We start from the raw sequence: 24,039 nt of genomic DNA, 5'->3' as shown, positions 1-24,039 counted from the left end.
GGTGCATTTGAGAAGCAGTCCTGATGGAATTGAGGATTTTTGAGCTGCCAAGTGCGTCTGTCTCCTCAGGTGGCGGCCTATAGCACAGTGCCTGGCTTTCCTGGTCCTTTATTGACCTGCTTTTTTTCTTTCTTTTCTTTCTCAGATATTAACGACTGTGAGAGCAACCCCTGCAAAAACGGAGGCACCTGCATCGACGGTGTCAACTCCTACAAGTGCATCTGCAGTGACGGCTGGGAGGGGGCCTACTGTGAAGCCAGTGAGTCTGCCCTTGGGACAGACAGCGCTGGGTCGTGGAGGGCGGGGGTCGATAGAGGAAGCCTTTCTTTTAATGAAATCTCTGTGTGGGAGACCCCAGCTGCCCCTGCAGTGGGACAGCGTCGCCCCGGTCCTGCTCGCGTTTGTTAATGTGGGGGACGGCCAGTGGGAAGGCACTTCTGCCGAGACACTCTCAAGTCAGACTGTGTAATTGGGATGATTAATGTCCCTGCTTGCAATTAAGGAGCCCCCTTCTGTTTGGATTATAATTTCTGCCCGTCTTTTGATTTTAATTTTGTGGGAGGGTCAGGCCTGCCCCTGACTTGCATAACCTGGGGCGTTAGAAGTGAGCTAGTCGGGGGCTTCTTTACTCCTGGGAAGAGGGTGATGGCGTTCAGGTCCTGGGCTTGCTCAGCTGGTCTTGGAGCAGAAAGCAGGGGTGGAGGTGGCCGTGGGAACAGCGTGGCTCTCATGGGTTGTGAGGTCCTGGATGGACGTGCTTTCAGCTGGGTGTCTCCTCTTTGGTTCTAGACATTAACGACTGCAGCCAGAACCCCTGCCACAACGGGGGCTCCTGTCGCGACCTGGTCAACGACTTCTACTGTGACTGTAAAAACGGGTGGAAAGGAAAGACCTGCCACTCCCGTAAGTGGTCGCCGGCTGGGATGCTGTCTCCCTCTTCTGGGAGGGGGCTGGTCAGGGGCTCACACTGACATCTTCCTCCTCCAGGCGACAGCCAGTGTGACGAGGCCACTTGCAACAATGGTGGCACCTGCTATGATGAAGGGGATGCTTTCAAGTGCATGTGTCCCGGAGGCTGGGAAGGAACGACCTGTAACATAGGTAACTTCCTGCCCCACATGAGCCCCTGCGAGTGGTTTCCCGGGGTCTGGCTCTTGCCCCCTCAGACTCTTTGGATCCTTAGGTCTTGTCTGTTTTTTGTTTTACAGCCCGAAATAGTAGCTGCCTGCCGAGCCCCTGCCACAACGGGGGCACCTGTGTGGTCAACGGCGAGTCCTTCACGTGTGTCTGCAAAGAAGGCTGGGAGGGGCCCATCTGCACTCAGAGTGAGTGTCCGCCCCCCTCTCCCCATGCACCCCCTTCCCCCAAGGCTGAGGGAGCTCAGCCTAACACCCCCGGGGACTTGGGGAAAGGGGGGGTGAGAACCAGAGGCAGCAGAGCTGTGTGATGTTGGCCTCTGCATCACCTGGCTCTGTCCTAATGACTTGATGGGATGCAGCCCTGACCTGGGCATGAGAAAGTCGGGAGGAGATAAGTGGAGACAGATGGTGTCTCGTCCTCAGCTCCGTCTGAGAAGCGCCTGTCTCTTTCCATTCTCACACGCCTTCCCAGCCCTGCCAGGGCCTCTTCCTGTGGACATGGGTCCCACGGTGAAGGGAACAGTGTGGCGCAGGCCTGGTTCCAATTGAGCAGGGTCTTAAGTGCATTCTGCTGGTGTTACCGGCGACGTTATCATTTGGGCATTAGGGAACTCGGGGTTTTTGCTGAGGGCTAAGACTGCTTCCCTGTTAAGTTGTCTTTTTATTTTGCAGATACCAATGACTGCAGCCCTCATCCCTGGTGAGTGTGACCACCTTTTAAGCCGTATGTACATTGGCTGTAATGTCCATGGGCATTTGTCTAAAATAAAGGTTCTGATTCGGGAGATCAGATGGGCTGCAGACCCTGCCTTTCTAACAAATGCCCTGCTGGGCTGTGGACCACGCTGTAATTCGCCAGGTTGTCTTGATTTAGAGCACTGATTCTCAGCCTTGACTGCCCATGAGAATCACCTGGGAGCTTTTTATAAGCCCCAGTGCCCAGGATGCAACTGACACCTGTCTGAGACTCTCTGGGGGTGGGTGGGACCATCAGCATTTTTAAAGCCCCCCGGGCAGCAGTGAATGTGGCCAGGGTGAGAGCTGATGGCAACAGGCATGGCTTCCTGTTGACTGGCAGCCGGAGCCGTGGATCGGGAGGTTGGTAACTTAGGTGGTCTTTGCTCTCTTCTTAGTTACAACAGTGGCACGTGCGTGGATGGAGACAACTGGTACCGGTGCGAGTGTGCCCCTGGTTTTGCCGGGCCTGACTGCAGAATAAGTAAGGACTGCCCTCAGCTGGGTTTCCAGTGGCTTTATTCCCCCTCGCCACCCCTCAGCCTGAGACTGTTCATCTTTAAAGCAATTAGGCTGTGATTTGGGATTCCCTTTATTGCCTGACAGGGCTTTCTAATCGCCCACCTCCCACTGGCTAGACTAGACCCTTAGGTACCCATTGGCCCTCCCATGGGTGGCACAGCCCTCCTTGTTTTAGGGGCGAGGGCACCAGCCACAGAACTTGACGATTAAGCTACTCTGAGGCCCTAAGGAAAGGGTGTGCTTTTCCCCGTTACTAACATGCAATTATGGGCAAGTGGACATTAACCACAGCTACGCTGGTGGAGCACAGAGCTAACACCAATGGTTTTCCCAAGACTTGGTGGAAGGATTAAAATCGTGCGGGCAGGCAGTGCCGTTTTTCAGGAACCTTAGAGTTCATTTTTTATTTTGAGCCTTTCCCCTACCTTTTTATATGCCTTTTCTTTTACAAAAGTGACAGAATAGTTGTGTGTGTGTTCTAGTCCCCAAGTTATTTAAAGTGTTACTTGTGTTTGGGATCCCCTGGTCTGGGACTGACTGAGGGTGCATTGTTTCTATCTCATGTCTCTAAATCGGGTTGACATACGGCCTGGGAGTCAAATCTGGCCCGCTGCCTGTTTTTGTAAATAAAGTTTTATTGGCATACAGCCATGCTCATTCATTAACACTGTCTAGCTGCTTTCAGCTGTGATAAGAGTTGGGTAGTTGTGACAGGAACCACATGGCCTACAAAGCCTAAAATATTTGCTGTCTGACCCTTTTAATGAACATTGCCAGCCCTTCCTGGAAATTGTACTCAGAAGAAGGAACTCATTTGGGGAGGCAGCAAATTTAAATTAAATGATTCTCAGGTGTTAAAAGTCAAGCTAGTGGTGGTTGGGGGAGCTGGGACTGGCGCCCTCAGAGCACTGATGGCCTGTTTGGGTGCTGATTACATGATGAGAATCCATCCACCTCATATTTACACATCCTATGCCTTTCTATTTGCTTATTATGCCAGTGAAAACATAGTCAAACAGTGCTGCCTCCCCTTGGAGCCTAAACTTTAACTCCATTTCTCCTAGACATTAATGAATGTCAGTCTTCACCCTGTGCCTTCGGGGCAACCTGTGTGGATGAAATCAACGGCTACCGGTGTGTCTGTCCTCCAGGGCACAGTGGCACCAAGTGCCAGGAAGGTATGTGGGCCGGACCCCGGCTGCTCATGTGTCCTGGGGTATGTGGGTGCTCCAGACACTACAGTCACCATTTTTGGCCATGAGTAGGCATTGTGCTCAGGGGGTGAGCACGGAGGGACATGTGGGGACCAGAGGGAAGGGGATACTTTGAGAGGTCCCCGGAGCTGTGATTATGCTGTGTAATAAGCCATCTCAGAACTCTGTGGCTACGACAAGCGTTTATTTGTGTTCATGGGTCTGTAGGGCGGGCAGAGTGATAGGTGCTGTAGACTGGGCTCAGGTCTATCCTTTGTCCCTCCTCACCCTCCCGGCACCATCAGCTGTGTCTGGGACACGTTCTTTTCCTGGCGAATGGCAGGCTTGCAAGAGGCAGTGTGCTCTTCCAGCCACCTGGGAGACTGCTGACCACACCCCTGGTGCTGCCGTGGCCACGTGGCCAGGCAAAAAGCTAGTAGGGGAGGGAAGTGTACTTGCTCTCCTGGAAGGAACTATTGTCACGTGACAGAGGGCAGGGGTGTAATCACTTCCTCACTGAGGGAGTAGAGAAACGAGAGATCCATCCACAGGTAAGGAAAGTCCTTTCACTCAAGCGTCTCCACCTCTCAGTTTCAGGGAGACCTTGCATCACCATGGGGGGCGTGATACCCGATGGGGCCAAGTGGGATGATGACTGCAATACCTGCCAGTGCCTGAACGGAAGGATCGCCTGCTCTAAGGTAGGGCACGGGGGCTGCCCAGGTCTCCTGAGTCCTGGATCAGCGGGTGGACATTTCTCCTGAGCTGCCCACTCCCATCTCTCCCCAGGTCTGGTGTGGCCCTCGACCTTGCCTGCTCCACAAAGGGCACAGCGAGTGCCCCAGCGGGCAGAGCTGCCTCCCCATCCTGGAAGACCAGTGTTTCGTCCGCCCCTGCACGGGCGTGGGCGAGTGTCACTCCTCCAGCCTCCAGCCTGTGAAGACCAAATGCGCGTCTGACCCCTATTACCAGGAGAACTGCGCAAACATCACCTTCACCTTCAACAAAGAGATGATGTCCCCGGTACGGAGCTTCTTTTCACGTTGGGGTGCTGTGTGGCTGCTTGTCCTGAGGCGGGATGGTCACATGCTGGGGTTTAGTTCTCTAGCCCCAGGTCCTGTCTTACGCACCTTACAGCAACGTGTGGCTTACCTATCACCTACCTTCCAAGCAAACGTCAGCCTTTCTCCTCCCAGTATCTTACTCGTGTGGACTTTTCAATATTGTTCTAGGGTCTTACCACGGAGCACATTTGCAGTGAGTTGAGGAATTTGAATATTTTGAAGAATGTGTCCGCTGAATATTCAATCTACATAGCTTGTGAGCCTTCCCCTTCGGCAAATAATGAAATACATGTGGCCATTGTAAGTATAAGATCCATTCACAGTTCATGCTTTGATTGCAAGGTAGTTAGCAAACTTCATTTAGCCAGGAGCAAATAAATACTTTGGAAGAGAGTTTGGCATACGTGTGTTTTCAAGTAATTTTGAATAAAAGTACAAAATCATATTGAATGGAAGCTGTAATTGGAAAAAAAAAGTTTTTAATTTTTTAAAAATAAAATAAATGTTACATCAAATGGAAAGAAAAGCTACTGTGGAGTGTTCCCTAGCCCTGCAGACTGACCTTTTTTTGTTTTTTCCAGTCTGCTGAAGACATACGGGATGATGGGAACCCTATCAAGGAAATCACTGACAAGATTATAGACCTCGTTAGTAAACGTGATGGGAACAGCTCCCTTATTGCGGCCGTTGCCGAAGTGCGAGTTCAGAGGCGGCCCCTGAAGAACAGAACGGGTGAGTGCCGGTGGGAACAGTCCCTTTCTGGGATGGGTGCCAAATGGATCTAGCGTGCTGTCCAATAAAACCACCAGGCGCGCAGTTACCTGACCTCCCCGAGAAGCTCCCTCCACCCCACTTAACTGGTGAGGAAACAGACCCCGGGACATGACTGAAGTCACAGGGCGATGGGCAGAGGCCGACCTCACTTTTCCCCGTGCCAACAGGCTGTGCTCTCACAGGCGGGCACCCCCGATGTGCACAGAGCATCTCTGTGCCTCGGGCTCTTGGCGTCCTGGTGTCATGGGGAAGCCCATCCTAAGCCCCTGAGATACTGGCTTGATTGACAGCTCGATGGCCTGCAGTGCGTCCAGACTCCCCTTCCCCCGATCCTGAGCATCATTGTTCTAGCAAGGCGAGGAACCGGGCTCATGACCACTTGGGGAATTGGAGCTGTCTGCGCTCAGATGGGTTTCTGATAATTCTGAAAACCATATCCTGTAATGAGCTACCTACGTAGCCAGAGTCCCCTTGCCTGAACCCTGCGCTGCTCTCCCCACACAAAGTTGGGGAATCTGTGGGGGGTGCCGCTTAGCTTAGTCCTGCTGGAGACAAGTGTCAGGGCCTCCAGGGCCCAGGGCCCAGCACTGCTGCTCAAGCTGTGCGTTGACAGTATACAGTTGGGCAAAGGGACCTGACCCCACGGTGCCCCTTATAGGGACTAAGGTCAGGGGAACCAGGGCTAGTGTTCTTTTGTTCCGAGAGGTAACTGGCTGGGGGCCTGCCTTGCAGATTTCCTGGTCCCTCTGCTGAGCTCAGTCCTGACCGTGGCTTGGATCTGTTGCCTGGTGACGGCCTTCTACTGGTGTGTGCGGAAGCGGCGGAAGCCCAGCAGTCACGCCCGCTCGGCCTCCGAGGACAACACCACCAACAACGTCCGGGAGCAGCTGAACCAGATCAAAAACCCCATCGAGAAGCTCGGGGCCAACACGGTCCCCATCAAGGACTACGAGAACAAGAACTCCAAAATGTCCAAAATAAGGACACACAACTCGGAGGTGGAGGAGGACGACATGGACAAGCACCAGCAGAAGGCCCGGTTTGCCAAGCAGCCGGCGTACACGCTGGTAGACAGAGAGGAGAAGCCCCCCAACGGCACGCCCGCCAAACACCCAAACTGGACAAACAAACAGGACAACAGAGACCTGGAGAGCGCCCAGAGCCTAAACCGCATGGAGTACATCGTATAGCAGACGGCGGGCGCCACTCCACCGCTAGGTAGAGTCCGAGGGCACGCGGGGCTGTAGTTCTTTAACTGTCTAGCCAGGCTGAGGCTGTTGATGACTTAGAATCCCTGTGTTAATTTAAGTTTTGACAAGCTGGCTTACACTGGCAATGGTAGTTTCTGTGGTTGCCTGGGAGATCGAGGGCTGCATCTCACAGCTATGCAAAATCCAGGCCCAAGTGCCCTGGGGCATGGTCCCTGCAGCCGGCAGGTCTGGGACCAGCGCCCAGGAGAAGGCCTGGCCCCTAGGCCTCGAGCTGCCACTTCTGCCAGATGTCCCGATGGTGATGCAGTCTTAGGAGCATAGTTTTATTTATATTTATTGACTCTTGAGTTGTTTTTGTATATTGGTTTTATTATGACGTACAAGTAGTTCTGTATTTGAAAAGTGCCTTTGCAGCTCAGAACCACAGCAACTATCACAAATGAGTTTATTATTTATTTTTTTTATTGTATTTTGTTGTTGTTGGGGGCGGGGGGGAGGGACTTTGATGTCAGCAGTTGCTGGGTAAAATGAAGAATTTAAAGAGGAAAAATGTGTCAAAAGTAGAATTTTTTTTGTATAGTTATGTAAATAATTCTTTTTTTATTAATCACTGTGTATATTTGATTTATTAACTTAATAATCAAGAGCCTTAAAACATCATTCCTTTTTATTTATATGTATGTGTTTAGAACTGAAGGTTTTTGATAGCATTGTAAGTGTATGGCTTTATTTTTTTTTGAACTTATTTTCTTACTACGTGTTGCCTATAAGCCAAAAGTAAGGTGTTTGAAAATGGTTTATTTTTAAGACAGTAAATGGGCTTCTGTGCCTGGAATACTGGTGGAATTTTTTTATTATTTTTTTGGACGTCAAGATGTTTAAAACACCTTCCTCTAGAGAATCTAGAGCATCACTTTAAAACACGTTTTCAGGATTGACCGAGGCAGTTTCAGAATTAGTCTAGAACAGTTTTTTTGTTTTGATATTTTTTTTTTTCTGCTTTAGACTTGAAAAGAGACAGGCAGGTGATCTGCTGCACAGCCGTTTAAGGGAACAAGTTGAGTTATGATGTAAACGTAGCCAAAATGTGAGTGGTTGAATATCATTAAAATGATCAAATTAATTGTGTGAAGTTGGAAGCACACCAATCTTATTTTGTAAATTCTGATTTCTTTTCACCATTCGTATGTAATACTGAACCACCGTAGCTTTGATTTTTGTTATCTACTGCATTTAGGGAGTATTCTAATAAGCTAGTTGAATACTTGAACCGTGAGATGCCCAGTAAGATCACTGTTTAGGTTGCCGTAGAGTACACTGCCTGCCTTACGCAAGGAAATCAAAGCGCTCTTCCGAAGTTTAAGATCCAGAAGGCTTATAAAACAGTCATTTTGTTGGTTCACCATGGAGACCGTGAAGATACTTTGTATTGTCCTATTAGTGTTATGAACATAAAAATGCATCTTCGATGTGTTGTTCCTGGCAATAAATTTTGAAAAGTAATATTTATTAAATTTTTTGTATAAAAACATGGAAAGTGTGGCCTCTTCTGAGCTTACGTGGTTTGGCTCTGCTGTGCCTATGGTGGTGATAACTAGGGGCTCGGACCAGGAACTCCAAGCCTTTTCAGCCTCCAGATTCCCTTGCAGTGAGCCCCACCTGGGGGCCTTGTCGTTCAAGAAGCTTGAATACTTTCTGAATAAACCACTGGGTCAGTGGCCTGCAGCGTGGAGGGAAGTGTGAGCGCTCCCGTGCACTAAAAGGGTTTTAAAAAACGGAATTGGTGTTGGGGGCTGAAGAGGGAGATTTAATGCTCTTCCTCTGGGTGTTTGGGCTCCTTGGGCTAATATAGTAACATCCTTCCATCATGAGAGACCTTGTGGGTTTTGTGCACACTTATGCCTCCAGGATAGTTTGCTCCTGGAGCCATGGCCCATCTATTCACTCATCACTGAACCCAGGAAGTTGGCCTCGCCACACTGCTTTGGGTGCCAGGTGCTGGGCCTTCCAAAGGTGGGCTGTTCCCAAACTGGTGAGGGCAGGAGCGCTGTGGTTCGCGCGTGGCTACTGGGCCAGAGGACACCATGGCCCTGCCCCCACCTCATGGGTGGGGTGGGGAAGCTTTGCCTCTGGCACTTGCAGCAAGGGAAGGGATGAGCTGCGGTGATGTACATGGACAACTTCCAGCAGGTGCTCGGAGTTGCCAGGAGTTCCCTACTTCCGGTGAATAAGCCACAGCTTCCCTCCTGGGGGGAGCTGTCCCCAGTGCTGCCTGGTTCAGGCCACCCATCCTCCAGGTTCCATAGCATAGCTCCGACTGGAGCAACTCACTTTGAATGAAGAAGCTGACGGGCATGTCTTCTTTCATTCTTGGGGAGCTGTTGTTTCCTTGAGGCCAGGAATTGTCTTCTCTGATGGGCATTAGGAATGGGTGGTGGGCTTTACATACCCCGCACTCCTGGTGCCTGAACAGAGCCCTCAAGGTCAGAGTCCATCTGTGGCAGTGCATTTTGGCCTGTTGGGGAGGCAGCCCCGAAGGAGTGTGGATTCCTGTGACATCTCCCTGACCCAGTATAGCAATACTGCTGCCACTAATCTCTGCTGGTGAACAGCCGGTTTCTGCAAGGTGGGGGCAAGGAGGGACGTGCTCACTTGGTACGGACCGAGTCTGGTCTCGCTGCGCTGAACTCAAACCATCCTGAAGCAATACCGTGCTCTGGTGGTTTGTAAACTTGGAGTATGCAGGACCCCAGCATTCCTTGGATAGTTACCAAATGCTTTTGTGCCAAGAAAAAAAGAAAAAAAGAAAACCATTTAATGAGCCTCTGCAATTCTTTATCCCAGGAGGGAGGTGATCTTGAGCTGCACATGTGCCTTTAGGAGCCTTCTGTCCAGGACACTCTACGTGGGAAGGCAGAGATCAGGCTCCTCAAATCCAGGGTCTTAACGGTCAGGATGTTTCTCCCCTTTCTCCAGGTAGAAGGAATCGGGCAAGGGGGCCTTGGTTATCCTGGATACAGGGAAGGGAAAGGACGGGACTCAACACCTTTCCTATTCCCCACGGATGTTCTGGGCCCTCTGAGCAGGCCCTGCAGGAAAACAGCTCACTAGAACTCCGCATGAGAATGATACAACACGAAACTCCAGGAAAGAATGACCTGGAAGTCAACGGTTTTTAGATAGGAAACTGTCCTGAGGCTCTAGACTTCCACATGTAGAATCAGAATAGAAAAGGGGGGGGGCATATCTTAATTGACAAAGCCCAGTGAGACAGGGTGATGATCACCAGCATAATGTGAAAGCAGCAATGCATTTCTCCTAGAATGCAGATTCCCAGACCTGGCCCGTGATGCACCAGGAGTGGGGCCAGGCAATCCACTTTGAAGAGCTCCCCCTCGTCTGTCCTCCCGCATGAGGTACAGTAAAATTTGAGTACAACTCTACTAAAGTACTAAAGTACAAGCTCTTCATTAATTATAATGTTTTTCCTCCTTGTTAAACTGAATTAAGTAGCCTGGAAGCCAGTTTGTTGCTAAATTGCCACCTGACATCATTTTTAAGTAAAATAATTACACCGCCCCCTGAGCAAGCTGTGCTCTAAGTGCTTCATGTTTATTGACTGATCTGAGGGGTCAGAGAGTCAGAGTTAACTTATTTGGGAATATTTCTTAGGCAGCAAAGAGCCGAAGGAACCAGAGTGTGGCTCTCCCCTTTTCTAAATGGTGGACACCTGTCTATCCAAAAATGCGCAAGCGTGCAGCTAAAGACCGGTTGCCTTTAAAGAAAAAAGGTTTGCAACTTGGGCTGAGCAGTGTTCCAGCATTTCCGTTTGGACTGCGGGTCTCTCTCTTGCCTCTACTGGGAATGAGAAAGGAGTTCAGAGGTTCCTGGGCTGGGAAGACACAGCCCATGGGTTATGGGAAGCCTCCTCCTGCTAATGTGTATTTATACTTTGTGAGCTCTGATTCATCCGAGCACTGGAACAGAATCTGCTTCCTGAGGTTCTGTTTTTAAATAGATAGTTTGCAAAAACAACAATTATTTTTCTTAACATTTTTTTTCCACCCCACAAGCAGCTAAACATCCCAGCGCAGGCTATGTCAGTCTCCAACAATGCCAACGGACAGCCTGGTATTTGAGGAGGCAGAAGGGTGCCCCGAGGCAGTTCTGTGGGGTTCTGGCTCTACAAGTCTTCAAAGTTTAGAAACCATTAGGGCAATCTTGTTGCGTCACTTCAAAACTGCGAGGTATTTCTGGGAGATATTCGTTAGAAGTAACGAATGTACCTTAGTGAACAACTGCCTCCCGTGGTTGTTAAAAGTAGCAGCGAGCGGGGTGATGCTCCTGGGGCGGCCGGCAGTGGAGGGCCTGCTGACCTGCGTGCACCCTCTGAGATCCTGTGGAGAGGCGCGGTGCCCGCCCTTGGGACAGCTTCTACCTGAATGACTTGCTCTTGCATGCCTGGCACCACGTCCTGGCTTGGAGTGTTTCTTTCAAGTCCCAGGCAGCTTTTACAAGCCTTAAATTATGTGTCATTATCACTGGTCCGGTATTAACCTGTGATATGCAAGTCAGGAAAATTAATTTGGGGAGTAAAGGCTCTTAAATCCAATAAGAACCTCGAATTGAGGCCTGCCCACGGCCACCCCCACCCCAACCCAGCCCCTCCCCCTGCAAATGTCCACACCAGGGCACCCAAGGTTTGAAGCATCCAGAGCGCAAAAGCAGATGCCAGCAACATGAAAGCAACAGCTTTGTTGTACAGAGCAGCCTGGCAGGCTGGGGGGCAGGGCGGCGGGGGCTCCTCCGATCGAGGGGAGCTCGGGTTTGCAGCTGGCTTCCTAATGAGTGCGCAGGCTGCCACAAAGTGTCCTTGATCCAAGCCCTGCCTCCTCCAGGTTCTGAGTAGAAAGTGACATCTTTACAAATCGGAAAGCAATAGGTGTTTTCTGAACCAGAGGCAGATTAAGCCTGTTCCTTTGTAGGTGGTTCCTTTGTTCTTGGTCAGCTTCACATTTTCTTTTTTAGTTTCTGCTTCACAGAATGATAAAAACGAAGCGCAGGAAAAGGGGTTCAGAGAGGAACTCGACAGCCCCAACTACGTCCTACACCGCCCTGCGCAGGTGCACGCACACACCACCCAGGCATGCTCTACAGGAGTTTTCAGGACAACACACTGGCTCCTGGGGATCGCAATTACAGTCAGGCCTCATTCCCACATCCCCGCCCACTCCTGCTTCCCCTGGCAGGCTACTCCAGGTTATCACAGAAAAATCACCCGACCATTCCAAATACTAAAATCCAAGCGGCTTGAATGTGAAGCCCATCAGGTCCCTTGTGCAGGGCGGCCAGACAGATCTGGGAGTTCCGGAAACTGCTTGTGGGCAGCTCTGCTTCCTCCACCCAACACCCCCAAAGCCAGCTCTCCCGCGCAAGGATAGGGAGCGTGTCCCACGAGTCATCTTTAACCTGTTGTCACGTCAGGGTGGGCCTGAGTTACATGTTATGCAAAAGTTTCCAATACGCTGAGGCACCCACGCTGCACAGCTTGGAAAAAAGAAAAAGAAGAAGAAAAAAAAAACCATCCTGGAAACAGAAACAAACCCTGCAAGTTCAGGACATTAACAATCAGATACTCTCAGGGGCTCTCTCTGGCTTTGCAGGGCTGGTTTTTGGAAGTGCTTTTGAAAGAATCCACAGCTCCACACAGAAAGGAAGAGCAGCAATGGAAACAGCTACAGGTCTGCACAAAACTAAAGCAAACGTGTCTACGAAGTAAAGGAAGGGAGTGATGGGGGGGGTCGGGGGCCAGGCCTCACCACAACCTCCGGGTTTCCCCTCCGCCAGAATCCTGTTATTCCTGCGCTTCCTGTGAGCCCTCCGTCCAGCACTCTTCAGAAGAGGCCCCGCGCGTTTCCTCAGGGCGCCTGCCTCCACGTGGGCCCGGCCAGCCGCCAGGCAGCGTGTGCCCAGCGGCCAAGGGCACGCACCCTGGAGCCAGACTTCCTGGAGTCCACTCGCAGCTCTTCCTTCCCGGTTCCCGCTGTTGGCAGTTTCTGCCTGCGCTGCGCTGGGCTCACCCACGCGTGGCCCGGCAGGAGTTTCTGGGCCTTGGAGTCGGACAGACCTGGATTCTAGGCTCTGCCACTTACTCACTTGGGAAGGTTTCCCAAATTCTTCGCGTCTCAGTTTGCGCATCCGTGAAATCGCGATGGTAGGTGAGTGCCCCCGTTAGTGACCGTGAAAAGGCCCGGAGGAGGAAGACAGGCCGCCCGCCCTCAGCTTTTCTCCAAGCAGCCTGTGATAGGACACAGAGGCCACCGAAGGATGACGGAACCCAGCTAGATCCCAAGCGCGGGGGGCCCCGCCAGAAAAGGGCTAAGGGCTGTTGGATATTTTAAGGCCACTCCGCATATTTTAAAGCCACCTGGATTCCTGCCTGGCCTCCGGCTCTTTGACCAAGTATGAATCCAGGTGGTCTTAAAACATTGGGGAGTATCCAAGTGGAGTGGACCTAATCACAGGAGCGCTTTAAAAGCAGAGCATTTTAGCCTTGGCGGGTTTGGCTCAGTGGATAGAGTGTCAGTCCGTGGACTGAGGGGTCCAGGTTCCATTCCTGGACCTCCGCCGCAGGCTCCATCTGCTGGGTCAGAGTGAGCTGGGGAGGCAACCAATCCATGTGTCTCTCTCACATTGATGTTTCTCCCTCTCACATTGATGTTTCTCCCTCTGTCTCTCCCCCTCCCTTTCACTCTCTCTAAAAATCAATGGAAAAATATCCTCGGGTGAGGATTAACTACAAAAAAGCAGAGCTATTTCTCTGGCTGGTCACAGAAGTCAGAGAAATTCAGGATGGTGGTGGTGGGCAGGGGGCGGGGGGGAGTTCCTCCATTATCGAGATGCAGGAGCCAGTGGCGGCCTGAGAACAGCCTCTGGGGGCTGAGCGAACTCCCCGTCACCAGCCAGCACGCAATGGGGCCCCGCAAGGAACTGAATTCCGCCAACAACCTGTGGGAGCCTGGATATTCAGCTGTTAAACCTCCAGATGAGGACACAGGTGGCTGATACCTCGGTTCCAGCCTTGTGAGACCCAGGAAGAGGACCCAGCTAAAGGGCGTCAGAAACTGTTTGATTATCAACTTGTATTGATGGTAACAGTAACAGCAGACAAGCACAGGCCTCTTCCAAAGAGAGGCGTACCAGGCTATGTCATGTGTACCGTAGGTGCTGCATTTGGTTTTGACTCTACAGATGGTTGGCTTTTTCCCAGATCAATTCAGTGCCTCCTCCCAGCCAGCAGGAGCTCCTTCAAGACAACCCTGAACAACAGGACTGCAAGGAGACCTGGTGCCCAATTAAATTCTGCCACAGTGCAGATGGCTCTGTGAGTGTAGCTGGCTCTCTAAATGATAATAGAACATAGTCCTTTCTTCTATAGCCATGCCCCCCAATAGCTTTATAAAATTAGGCAAAATAAGGTAAGTTCTGGTGACTGGCCTTGAAGGCCTCCAGGACACAGTCTCGGGCCAGGTTTTCCTCCTTAAGAAACATACTGAGGACTCCTGATTTTTTAATGAGGGTTTCAGTGGATTGGAGACTTTGTAATCTCCCCTCCCCACCCCCAGCAGCCTTTCCTACATTGCAGTTCCCTCCTTGGTGGTCCCCTCTGCACAGTGGCTGCTTCCTCGGGGCCACGAAGGAGCTAAATGCCAAACCCACTCTCCTCCACCATCTCCTCTCTCCTAAGTTTGCCCTCGTATGATGGGCAGCTGGCCTTGATGGACATGCATAGCCAGTGTCAAAACAGAAGGCTTCTCTCAAGGTCAGTGAGCTGGAGTTAGACCTTGGAAATGTGGAACAATAGCCAAAATCATTTCCACCACCAGGACCCAGAACATGCGTTTTGATGAAGAGGCACTGAGAAACTCTATCTTCAAGAGAAAGCAAGGCCAGTCTGATACAGAGAGTTCTCAGATGGATGTGTAGTTTGTCATAGAAGTTTTAACTGAGATCCAGAAGGTTCTTCCAGCTGGAGATTCTTATTAGCATCAAAATAAGAGCCCCAGCAGCAGACCCCCTGAATGTCTGACCCAGAGAGCTCCTCCTCCCAGAGGTGCCATCACACCCTCTTGGCACTCTTCCCTGGAGAGCCACCGAGGGTGCTTTCCCAGACCCCCAGGTGCTGCCCAGGCAGTCCCCGCTCTGCTCTGGCTGGTCACTGCACTGAGCAGGAGGCACTGGGAACGGGCTCGCCAGGGAACCGTTTTCAGAGGAATGTCTGCTGCCGGGGCCCCAACTCACTACATCATTACCGGAAGGTCCTCCAGGCTCCTCTGACTGGGACACATCCCAGACGCCCTGCCCAATCTGCCTCATCAAGGCGGGAGGTCGCTCTGATGTGCCATTCCACCTTCTCCCTCTGACAACAGCAATGGATGGCTGGTGTTAATCCTCCCAGACACCCACGGTGGGTTTGGGAAAGAGCCCTGTGCATTCTTCTCACCAGCTGAGCATGTTAAGGAGGAACAGGAAAGGCCTCAAGAGCCAGTGGGCCTAGCAAAGTTCCCGGTCAATCCATCACCTGCCTCCTCCGCGGAGGGCCTGCCAGCCCAGGCACAGGCTGGGCAGGTGGGAGAGGGCTGCGCAGCAGTGAGGAGGTCAGAGCCCTGTCTGTGCGAGTCTCCTGAAGTCTGTGTGTGTGTGTGAGTGTGTGTGTGTGTGTGCTGGTGTGGATGTGTGTTAGTGTGTGTGTGCGCGCGCCCGTCTAAGAACAGAGACAGGACTACTAACAGAAGAGCCGGTGAGAGGGCGTGGGAGTCTGAGAACTTATTTATAAAAGCTCCTCTGCCCTAAAGCAAGTCAAACTCCCCGCTGCGGAGCTGCTTTTTCTTCCTCCCTTTGAGTCCTGTGTGCTTAGCTGACCTCCCCTGCAGAGGTCAGCGCTCTGCTCACCCCGTGTGCACCCGGCCTTCTGGGGCTTGGTAGCCTTAGAAGCCTGAGGAGGAGGGAATTCTTCAGCTCTAATTTTTTTGGAGAAAAGCTGTAGTAAATCTCGAGAAGAAGCTGGTTTTTTTTTTTTTTTTTTTTTTTTTTAGAAATATATATGTTATGATCTTTTGGGAACTGGTGAACACAAAAAGCAAACATGAGACTACATCACCAGAGTCCCCTCCCACAGCCAACTTCACCCCCTAAAATAAATCAGGCTGCGGAATGAATGAGGTTTTAAGAAATGTAACTGAACTTAAAATACAAGGTCAGCATCTCATCCTAGGTAATCCTTCGAAGGATGAGAAATTCTCCTGGTTTTCCCACAGGGTTATTTCAGATGTGCTTTCTGAGCCAAACTATTTTAAAAGCATTCATTCTTTCCCTGCCCTGCCAAATGGGAACTTGAGATTCACATGCACTTTTTGAGAGCTTATTAATGATATTAATGATCATGGATCAAAGGCAAACCCCAGACAATTATTTAGGTGCTTTCAAAACTCATCTTCTGGGGGAGGGAAAAATTTCAGTGCTGCGTGCGGATGAGGAAGCTGTGGGCTGGTGCGCTGGGCCCAAAGCAGCATAACTAGGACAAAACAGCACACATCTCTCTGCATGGTTAACCCGTACAGCCATTGCCACCGTGTCACCAAAGCCTTTCCTATTCGTGAAGCAGGTACACTTCAGATTTAGAATGTACAGTATCCTTCTAAAGGATACTCAGCTCTTAGCAGACCCTGCCTCTTTGAACGTCCAGTGTTTACACACACACACACACACACACACACACACCACTACATTTTTATGCAATAGTTCAACAATGGCTTTTGGTTAGAATCATTATTTGAGGACCTTTTAAAACTTCCAATGCCCAGACCATTATCTCAAGGATTCTGATTTAAGTAGAAGCTACACAGGTAATTCCAATGAACCTGTTTTTAAACAGATGGAGAAATTATCACATGGGAGTTGTATGTTTACCTCAGAAATCCTCAGAGGCAAGTGTGGCACTTAAAATAGTAGAGATCATTTTATTTGACAAATGAAGAAACCGAGGCCCAGGACTTGTTAAACGACTTGTCCCCAAACACACAAGCCAATCAGTGGCAGAGGCAGCTGGACCCAGGGTTTGAGCCCATCTTTCGGGCTCTGATCCCCAGCCCAGGTTGGGGCCCTGGGCAGGGCATCTTCTCTGTGGGCTAGGCCACGTGGCACGCCGCCACGCCCAAGACACGAGGAAATGGGCTTTGCGTCATCCATTGCCGTGGTTCTCAGCATTCCATGCAGTTATTCAAATGTATTATTCCAACCTGATACTGAAATGCGTCTGAAAAATTATGTACAGGCCCCGAGGGAAAATATATTTACAAGCAACCAGAGCGGCCTGGGATCCTGTCATAAAAGGCAGTGGGAGTCGGCCAGGACTTCACTCAGTGCTGAATAAGGACGAGACCCACGTAGAAAATGGAAATGAATCCCCTTGGGAAATGTCAAGATCCTCTGGAAAGGAATCAAGGTCGAATTCTTTAACCCCTCACACAAGGGTCTATCTTAGCTCACAATTGAGAGCAGAAGTGGGAAATATCTGAGTTGGAAAGACCACCCCCAAATCTTAGAGGCCAATTTAATCACATCCCACACAGGGTTTTAAAAATCTAAATCTAAATCTAAATCTAACTCAGAGCTCCTTTGATTATTTTAACCCAGTATTCAAAATCTCAGACTTGCTTCATGGAGAAAAAAAAAATGTCTCCAAAACATAGAATGTAATTTTAAATAGCGTGTTCAGAAAAGGGTATTTTAGATGTACAGACCTCGTGGTTAATTAACTTATTTTGAAGAAAAGTGATACATACAAATTTAATTTTTTAAAACAATTTTCCTTTTTATTCATAAAAGAGGTTGATTTCCACTACATACTGCTTTCATCCCCTACACATGTACACCTATTGAAATCGCTTAAACAAGTGAGAGGGCAAGGCCAATGCTAAAGAAGAGCTCCCCTGGGCTTACTGCAATGTCTGGCTGTCTAACTTGACTGAAGAAAGTTACTTTGGGGATCTGGCAAATCATTACCTACAGTCTCCTGATATGATGCTTGGGGGTCAAGTGTATCAGCATTTTTGATAAGTGACTGTAATGGCAATTATAAGGTAGCACATGGTAATATCATGCTGATTAATGAAACTTATTTAAATGTAATTGAATTCAAGCCCAGTACTGAGTAGTTCTCCACAAGTAGAGGCAATTTCACCCACTCAAGTCCCCTCTGTCAAGTTACACATAGACATATATTTGTTCCCTGTCTTGGTAAATAAATACAAAACCCCAATGAGAGGAGGTTCAGCAGATTTCTGAGAATTTTAATTATATCATTAAATTGTAATTCCAATAATATATATGGTTAGACTTCTGTTCTGAGTAATTAATTGAATTAACTTCATGTGACAATGCTTAATTTATTTTGTACCAAGGAAGGCTTTAAACCATTTAAAAGAAATCAGCTTAATTTTGATTTTTTTTTTCTTGTGCCAACGTGTTTCAATTCATTAGTGTTTCAGTAACAAGGAATGAATTCTCTCGTCTTAACAGACCAAGCATGGACATTTCCCCATAGGAGAAAAAGAGAAATTGAAGTGACTTCCATATTCAAGTCATAGCATGCTGAGCAGAGAGTTACTGGCTCTTAGGAAAGCCATTTGTTACCTCAAAAGGAGGGCGTGTCGCTAGAATTTTGTGGAAATCCTACAGTGGGGCCTGCCAAGAAGGAACGCGAGGAAACTGAGAGCAACGACACCGTGGTCCCAGGCCATTCTCCTGGGCAGAGTTTCCTTCCCTTCCTGCTCTGCCCTCAGCAAGCTCTTTCTGAATCAAAGGCCACCAAATGCACAGCAGTTCACGCTAAAATCCACACATGGCAAAAAAGCAAAAAATTAACGTCGTCCCCAAAATATATCTTGAGATACCTCGTGCAGAGACGCTATATTCTCCATAAATCAAAACATAGAGGGGTTCTGTGACTCTTGCTTTTTACAAAATGAGAAACATCTTCCTACTTTTTTTCAATAGTAAAAAAATATGAACAAAAAAGCTGCAGCACTCCTCTCTCCCCCAACATTTGCTCATTGGCATTTAACAATTTATATGCATCTCTGGTGGACAGTTAACCTCCACTGGCAAAGGAAAGAAAAATGTGTAAGAAAAATCACAGACTATTCTCAGACATTTCTTGTTTATGGACATAAGAAAACAACCGCCACAACAAAACAAAACAAAGCAATACCTAACACCAATCTATTAAAGTCATTTAAGCACATGGAGGTGAGCTAGGAGTCACAACGCTGAGGAAGTTAAGGAGTTCAAAGTCATAACATTAATCAAATTGGATCCACATTTCTTCTAAGCATCAGAGTTACGGGGACTTGAATATACATTTAATCTGGGTTATTAAGTAAGCGGTTGAATGACTTGTCCCTTTTTGACTACGTATACTGACAGGGTCTCAGATTTTCAGTGACTGAATTACTAAGATTATTAAAAATAACAAAACACACACCAATCCCAGCAATAGAGGACTCTTCATTTCCCACCTAATATGCAACAAGACTACCTGGCAGCCATTTTCCCTTTTGTACTTCCAAATATCCAAAGAATCACATGAGCATTCTAGTAATAGGAGCCCCGGGGTGGTCTCAGACATGGAGAAGGAAAACGTTCAGAGGTAGAACTCTCCAAACACATGCTGAGGTGAGGAAGTGGAGATAGCCGGGCCCGTTAATCCTGTTAAAACCCTGTGTGAACAAGGGCAGTGAGAAAGACCATGTCCATCTGCCACCAAGGATGCTATTTTCCCTTTTGCATCACAATTACTGTTATTTGCATAAATACACCAAACTCTAAAGCCAAGACTTTACTTGAAAGAAAGTCATTAAAAGTATAAAAATGGACTTTAACCATCAGGCCCAGGTTAACTAATGAAATAAAAACTTCTCAATACAGACTTTTTCTGGTGCTTCGGGTTCAAACATCTTCTAGTTCTAAAGCTACTGTTCTGGAATGGCTGTCTTTATTCTAGACTGTTCCAGGGAACTTACTGTTTCTTGGCTTATCACCTGGTCATTTGTGACACCTCTGATGAAACCATCCCAATACTTGTTTCTGTTTAAAAACCCTCAGTGACACCCTGTGGTTCTGTCTTCAGTGAAGAGCAGGCCTAGCTTCCTGGCCACTCTGAGAGAGGCCCACAGTAGGCCACAGAAATCCACGCTCTACCACGTGCTCAGGTGTGCATTCTGTGCAGTGTAGCCCTGTTGATGAGCAGAATCTGCTCACTGTGGTCCACATTCTGTTGGGCTCCCTTTTCTCCTACAGAATCATTTCAAGGGAATTAACTGGGCGAGGACATAAACTAGGAGGGAAGAGGAAAAGATACCAGTGAGCAGAGCCATGGTCCTAGTGGGGGTGGTGAGGCTGGGGCCACAGGAAGGGGACAGGTTTCCAGGCAGGGTTTGGAACATCAAAGGAAGAGCATCTATATCCATAGACAGGTGTGGTGACCATGACTGAACTTCATGACTGAAAATGCTACCATGAAAATGGTTGCTGCTTAGTGAGTCTTCCCCTCCTATGCAAGTGGGGAAGGAGACGTGGGGAGGATAGAATGAACTGAGAGAAACCACTGATTAGTCTTAGGCATGGACTTACACTGTCTGCGTCCATATTCTTACATTTTGTTGGGCTTTTTCTGCGAATTCCAACACTTTCGGGAATATACTGATCTTGCTTGTTACTAGGGAGAGGCTATTTCAAAGGACCACCCAATGTTGAACTGAAAAAAAGATGTAGTTGATGGGTGCTTTGAAGATGATTTCTTCCCTATTTTAGAATGAATGCAGTTACGGAAGTCTTTAGTAGGTGTCCATCCAAAATAAGTTGTTGCTATGAGTCACTATGTAACATTTCAGCCAGCCCACTGGAGAACTTAGTGGATATGACTACAAATCAAAGACTCCTGTTTTGAAACTTAAACTGTCTGTGAAGCCTTCCAAATGGGAAACAGGAAACTCTGGCCATGGGGTTCCCTGCGGGTTCTAGTCCATTCTGAACCTAACCAAAATCTTAGAGGTAGGGGCAGGGATAGGCCTGAACTACAAGCAAGAACAAGGCTCTGCCATGTCTTCTAGCGCTGGACCAACTTACCTGTGAAAGGTCTTGTGATTCTTAGGGTAAGTAACAGCTCTCTAGGTGCTGTGGCAGCCATAACACCTAGGAACAGTGACTCACACACTGAGTTCAGGTGCTTTACAAGTGTGTACGTGTCCACATGTGGTCCAGCAGATGAGCAGGAGGCCACGCTCACCAGGCTGGTGAAAATAAATGCTAGGGAGTCTCCAGTTAGTATGGTGGGTCTGGACTGAGCATGTTTCAGAATCACTCAGTAGGTCTGAGGTGGGGCCCAAGCTCTGCGTTTCTAACACATTTTCTGACGATGTTGGTGCAGGACTAGCTGCTGAGAACCACCAGCCTGCTCCTTCACGGCCCCCCTACTCAACCAAGGAGCAGGAAGATACACTGTACCCAGTACCAACATGCCCTTCTTTTTTTCTTTAAATATTTTTATTGATTTCAGAGAGGAAGGTAGAGGGAGAGAGGGATAGAAACATCAATGATGAGAGAGAATCATTGGTCAATTGCTTCCTGTAAGCCCCCTAGTGAGCATTGAGCCGGCAACCCAGGCATGTGCCCTGACTGGGAATCGAACTGTGATAGGTGGATGCTCAACCACTGAGCAATACCGGCTGGGCTTCGTGCAGTTCTTCAGGAGGGGGGTCGTCTCTGACAAAGCGAAAGGATGTTTATCATTAAAATAATTTTCTGAAGGCAGTTACACAATTTGATGAGAAGGTAGCCATGTTGTTAGAACAAGCAGATAGGCTTCTGGAGGTGACTTCTTTGAAAGCTAACCCCAACAAAGAGATACATTTTTCTTTTTAAAAAAGTCATTCTAATTCCTTTGAAATCACAGCATCTACACATACTTCTCATTTTTCGCAGGTTTGGCCACTATATCCCTCAACCACAACTTTGCAATCCTCTTTAGTAAGTCAGTGGCCTCTTCCAGACTTCTTCCTTTTTTTGGTTGGGCTGCCCTGGATTGTAGCTAATCTTTCAGTGTTGGTGGCTGAGCCGGTTTGGTCGGCCTTCCCTGGCTCAATTTTCATAAGATGTCTGGAGGAGAGATTTTCCAAAACATGCAACTCTTCATTAGACATGGCTTTTGCCAAATCCTCTTTCAAAAGTAACCCCGGATCTGACAGCTCTGATGTTGGCAAAACCCTGACAGCTTTGCTTGCTCCCGCCCTCATTTCTCGCGGGAGGAATCGGTCACTTCCAAGAGAGACTCTCCTGCAGTGGTCGGAGCCCTGCGCAGAGCCGCGGGGCCTGCGTTTCTGCTGTGCTCGGGCTCCTCGTGGACTTTGTTTTGGACCCGGGGCTGCTGACTCACAGCTCCAGACAGCGCTCCCGCTCTGAAGCCCCGTCTGTAACCACGCCCCAGGATGAGGTTTGTGCTGGCTGCCGGTGTCCTCTGGCTGCGTCTGATGAACATGTTCCAGCTTTTGAACAGAGAGCCCCCAGTGGCTCTCAGCTGCCTGTGTGCAATCCTCTGCTTGCCCTGAGGACTCCGGAGGGGCACTGGAGGAAGCCTGGCTGTCACCTCTTCTCACTGCCATCTCTGCAACCACTGAGTCACTCGATGTTCCCACAATGTCCCTGCTGCCCTGTGATTTGCTCATGCTGCTGCTTTTTGTTTCAGCTCTTTTCATGCTAAAAAAAAAAAAAAAGACTTTGTTTTGTAATGCTGTAATGGCATGGTTTCCTCCAAATTCCCCTACCACATTTCCTTCGCCAGAAAAAGGAAGGCATGCACTGCCCCCTTCTCCCTATCTCCCGGCAAATCTAGAAGAATCCCCAAGTGTATGTTTGACTGCAGGCTGGACCAAGCGATAGCCTTCACCTTTTCCAATACACTGGGATACACCAGGAAACACTTTATTTACTGATCCCTGGGTTATTGATGGAGTTCATATTTTAACGAAGGCAGACAGGTATTCATTTCAGATATTAAGGGTCAATTTGATACATTGACCTCCCTCCCCCAAAATAAATGCTCAAATACATCCAAAGCAGAGGTTGTGTTTATGTGTGTTTCTATGTGTATGTGTACAAAAACATGCTTATACACACACACACACACACACACACACACACGATTTCTCTTTGTAAGTAAAATAATCTGGAATTTCTCTCAGGCCATTTCAAGGTATTACTCAAATATAAGCACCATTTAGCTGGTGTCCAGGCTTGTTCATTAACCACTGGAAACAGGATTCAGTTAATAAACCTTGAAATGTCCTGGAAGAAATTCCAGAGAGTATGTAAGGAGAGAGAATGGAAACATGGCAGACAAAAGAGTGTGTACACACACACACACACACACACACACACACACGCACCTTTTCTACAGCATACACAGCAGACAATGCAAACCTCACAGGTTGAAAATTACTTTGAGGGACAGGATAAAAGCTTCATGGGAAGAATTTAGAAACTAGAGACTGACTTCAACATATATTTGCAGGCTTGTGAATGGCAAGAAATTGCTAAACCACTGAACTCAAAACCTTGAAGCTGAAATATTTATTTTGGCTAAGCTTTAGTCTGGAGAGAAATATATAGATTCATGTTTGTACTGTTGCTTTCCGGGGCAGGAGGATTATGATAATTATGCTAGGGTCGGAACAAGCACCTTAGAAAAGGAATGCATTTTTTTAGAGCTGTCTGTAGTCACTCTGAAAGTTGTATGAAACACACCACCAACAGGTGCTTTTCATCTTCAAAGCGCTTGTAATTAATTAGTCCTTGCAACACACCTGTGAAGCAAGGCTTTGGTTCCTGTTGTCCAGAAAGCAAGAGAAAGAGAGGCAGGAAGGTGGAAGAGCAAGTATGTGACTTAAGGTAGGCTTGGTGCCAAGGGCTGTGATTAAGTTCCATGTACTCTTGTTGGATTCGCCATTTCATGTTATGTATCCACACACACAGTCAAACTCGAGGAAAAGGAAACACATTGGACCTACATTGCTTTCAGAACGCTTCTCTTGCGCTTTGCACTGGGAGGAAGTGGACCCTCTGCACACTCAGCAAAATACCCAGACGCTCCGTGGAGAGCTCTTCCCGTCTATTCCAAAAGATAACAAAGGTTCAAGCAGAAATCTATTAGCTGAACAGGAGAAAAAGCCGTTATGCTCTGACCCGCCCAGGGAACACACTGATTTTTGTGAGGACTATATGAAACTGCTCAGTGTTAGGCTATTTGAATTTTTTAAAATCTACAACTTTTTGGTAAGTTGTCACT

At 48.6% G+C, this 24,039-nt stretch overlaps 2 protein-coding genes across 6 annotated transcripts in view; one reads left to right on the top strand and one right to left on the bottom strand.

The window, feature by feature from the left end:
* Positions 1-8,141, top strand: part of JAG1 (jagged canonical Notch ligand 1) — a 35,201-nt gene extending 27,060 nt beyond the window's left edge. For all 5 annotated transcript variants that reach the window (XM_036323480.1, XM_036323478.1, XM_036323477.1 and 2 more), the window contains 12 exons: positions 146-259; positions 790-903; positions 988-1,101; positions 1,209-1,325; positions 1,812-1,839; positions 2,273-2,358; positions 3,461-3,574; positions 4,181-4,290; positions 4,379-4,612; positions 4,822-4,953; positions 5,235-5,385; positions 6,160-8,141. In XM_036323480.1, coding sequence (XP_036179373.1) covers positions 146-259; positions 790-903; positions 988-1,101; positions 1,209-1,325; positions 1,812-1,839; positions 2,273-2,358; positions 3,461-3,574; positions 4,181-4,290; positions 4,379-4,612; positions 4,822-4,953; positions 5,235-5,385; positions 6,160-6,617 — 1,772 coding nt within the window. In that variant the 3' untranslated portion in view covers positions 6,618-8,141. The remainder of the gene's footprint in view (positions 1-145; positions 260-789; positions 904-987; positions 1,102-1,208; positions 1,326-1,811; positions 1,840-2,272; positions 2,359-3,460; positions 3,575-4,180; positions 4,291-4,378; positions 4,613-4,821; positions 4,954-5,234; positions 5,386-6,159) is intronic.
* Positions 8,142-17,429: 9,288 nt separating this feature from the next.
* Positions 17,430-24,039, bottom strand: part of LOC118663645 (SLX4 interacting protein) — a 194,863-nt gene continuing 188,253 nt past the window's right edge. The window contains exons 8-9 of the mRNA XM_036323486.1: positions 23,762-23,862; positions 17,430-22,451 (exon numbers count right to left, since the gene is read on the bottom strand). Of these exons, the coding sequence (XP_036179379.1) occupies positions 21,731-22,451; positions 23,762-23,862 (822 nt within the window). The 3' untranslated portion in view covers positions 17,430-21,730. The remainder of the gene's footprint in view (positions 22,452-23,761; positions 23,863-24,039) is intronic.

Source organism: Myotis myotis, unplaced genomic scaffold, assembly GCF_014108235.1.
Source record: "Myotis myotis isolate mMyoMyo1 unplaced genomic scaffold, mMyoMyo1.p scaffold_m19_p_9, whole genome shotgun sequence".
Taxonomy (NCBI): Eukaryota; Metazoa; Chordata; class Mammalia; order Chiroptera; family Vespertilionidae; genus Myotis; species Myotis myotis.
Note: the sequence above shows the minus strand (reverse complement) of the source record. Positions and strands in the feature narration are given on the sequence as shown.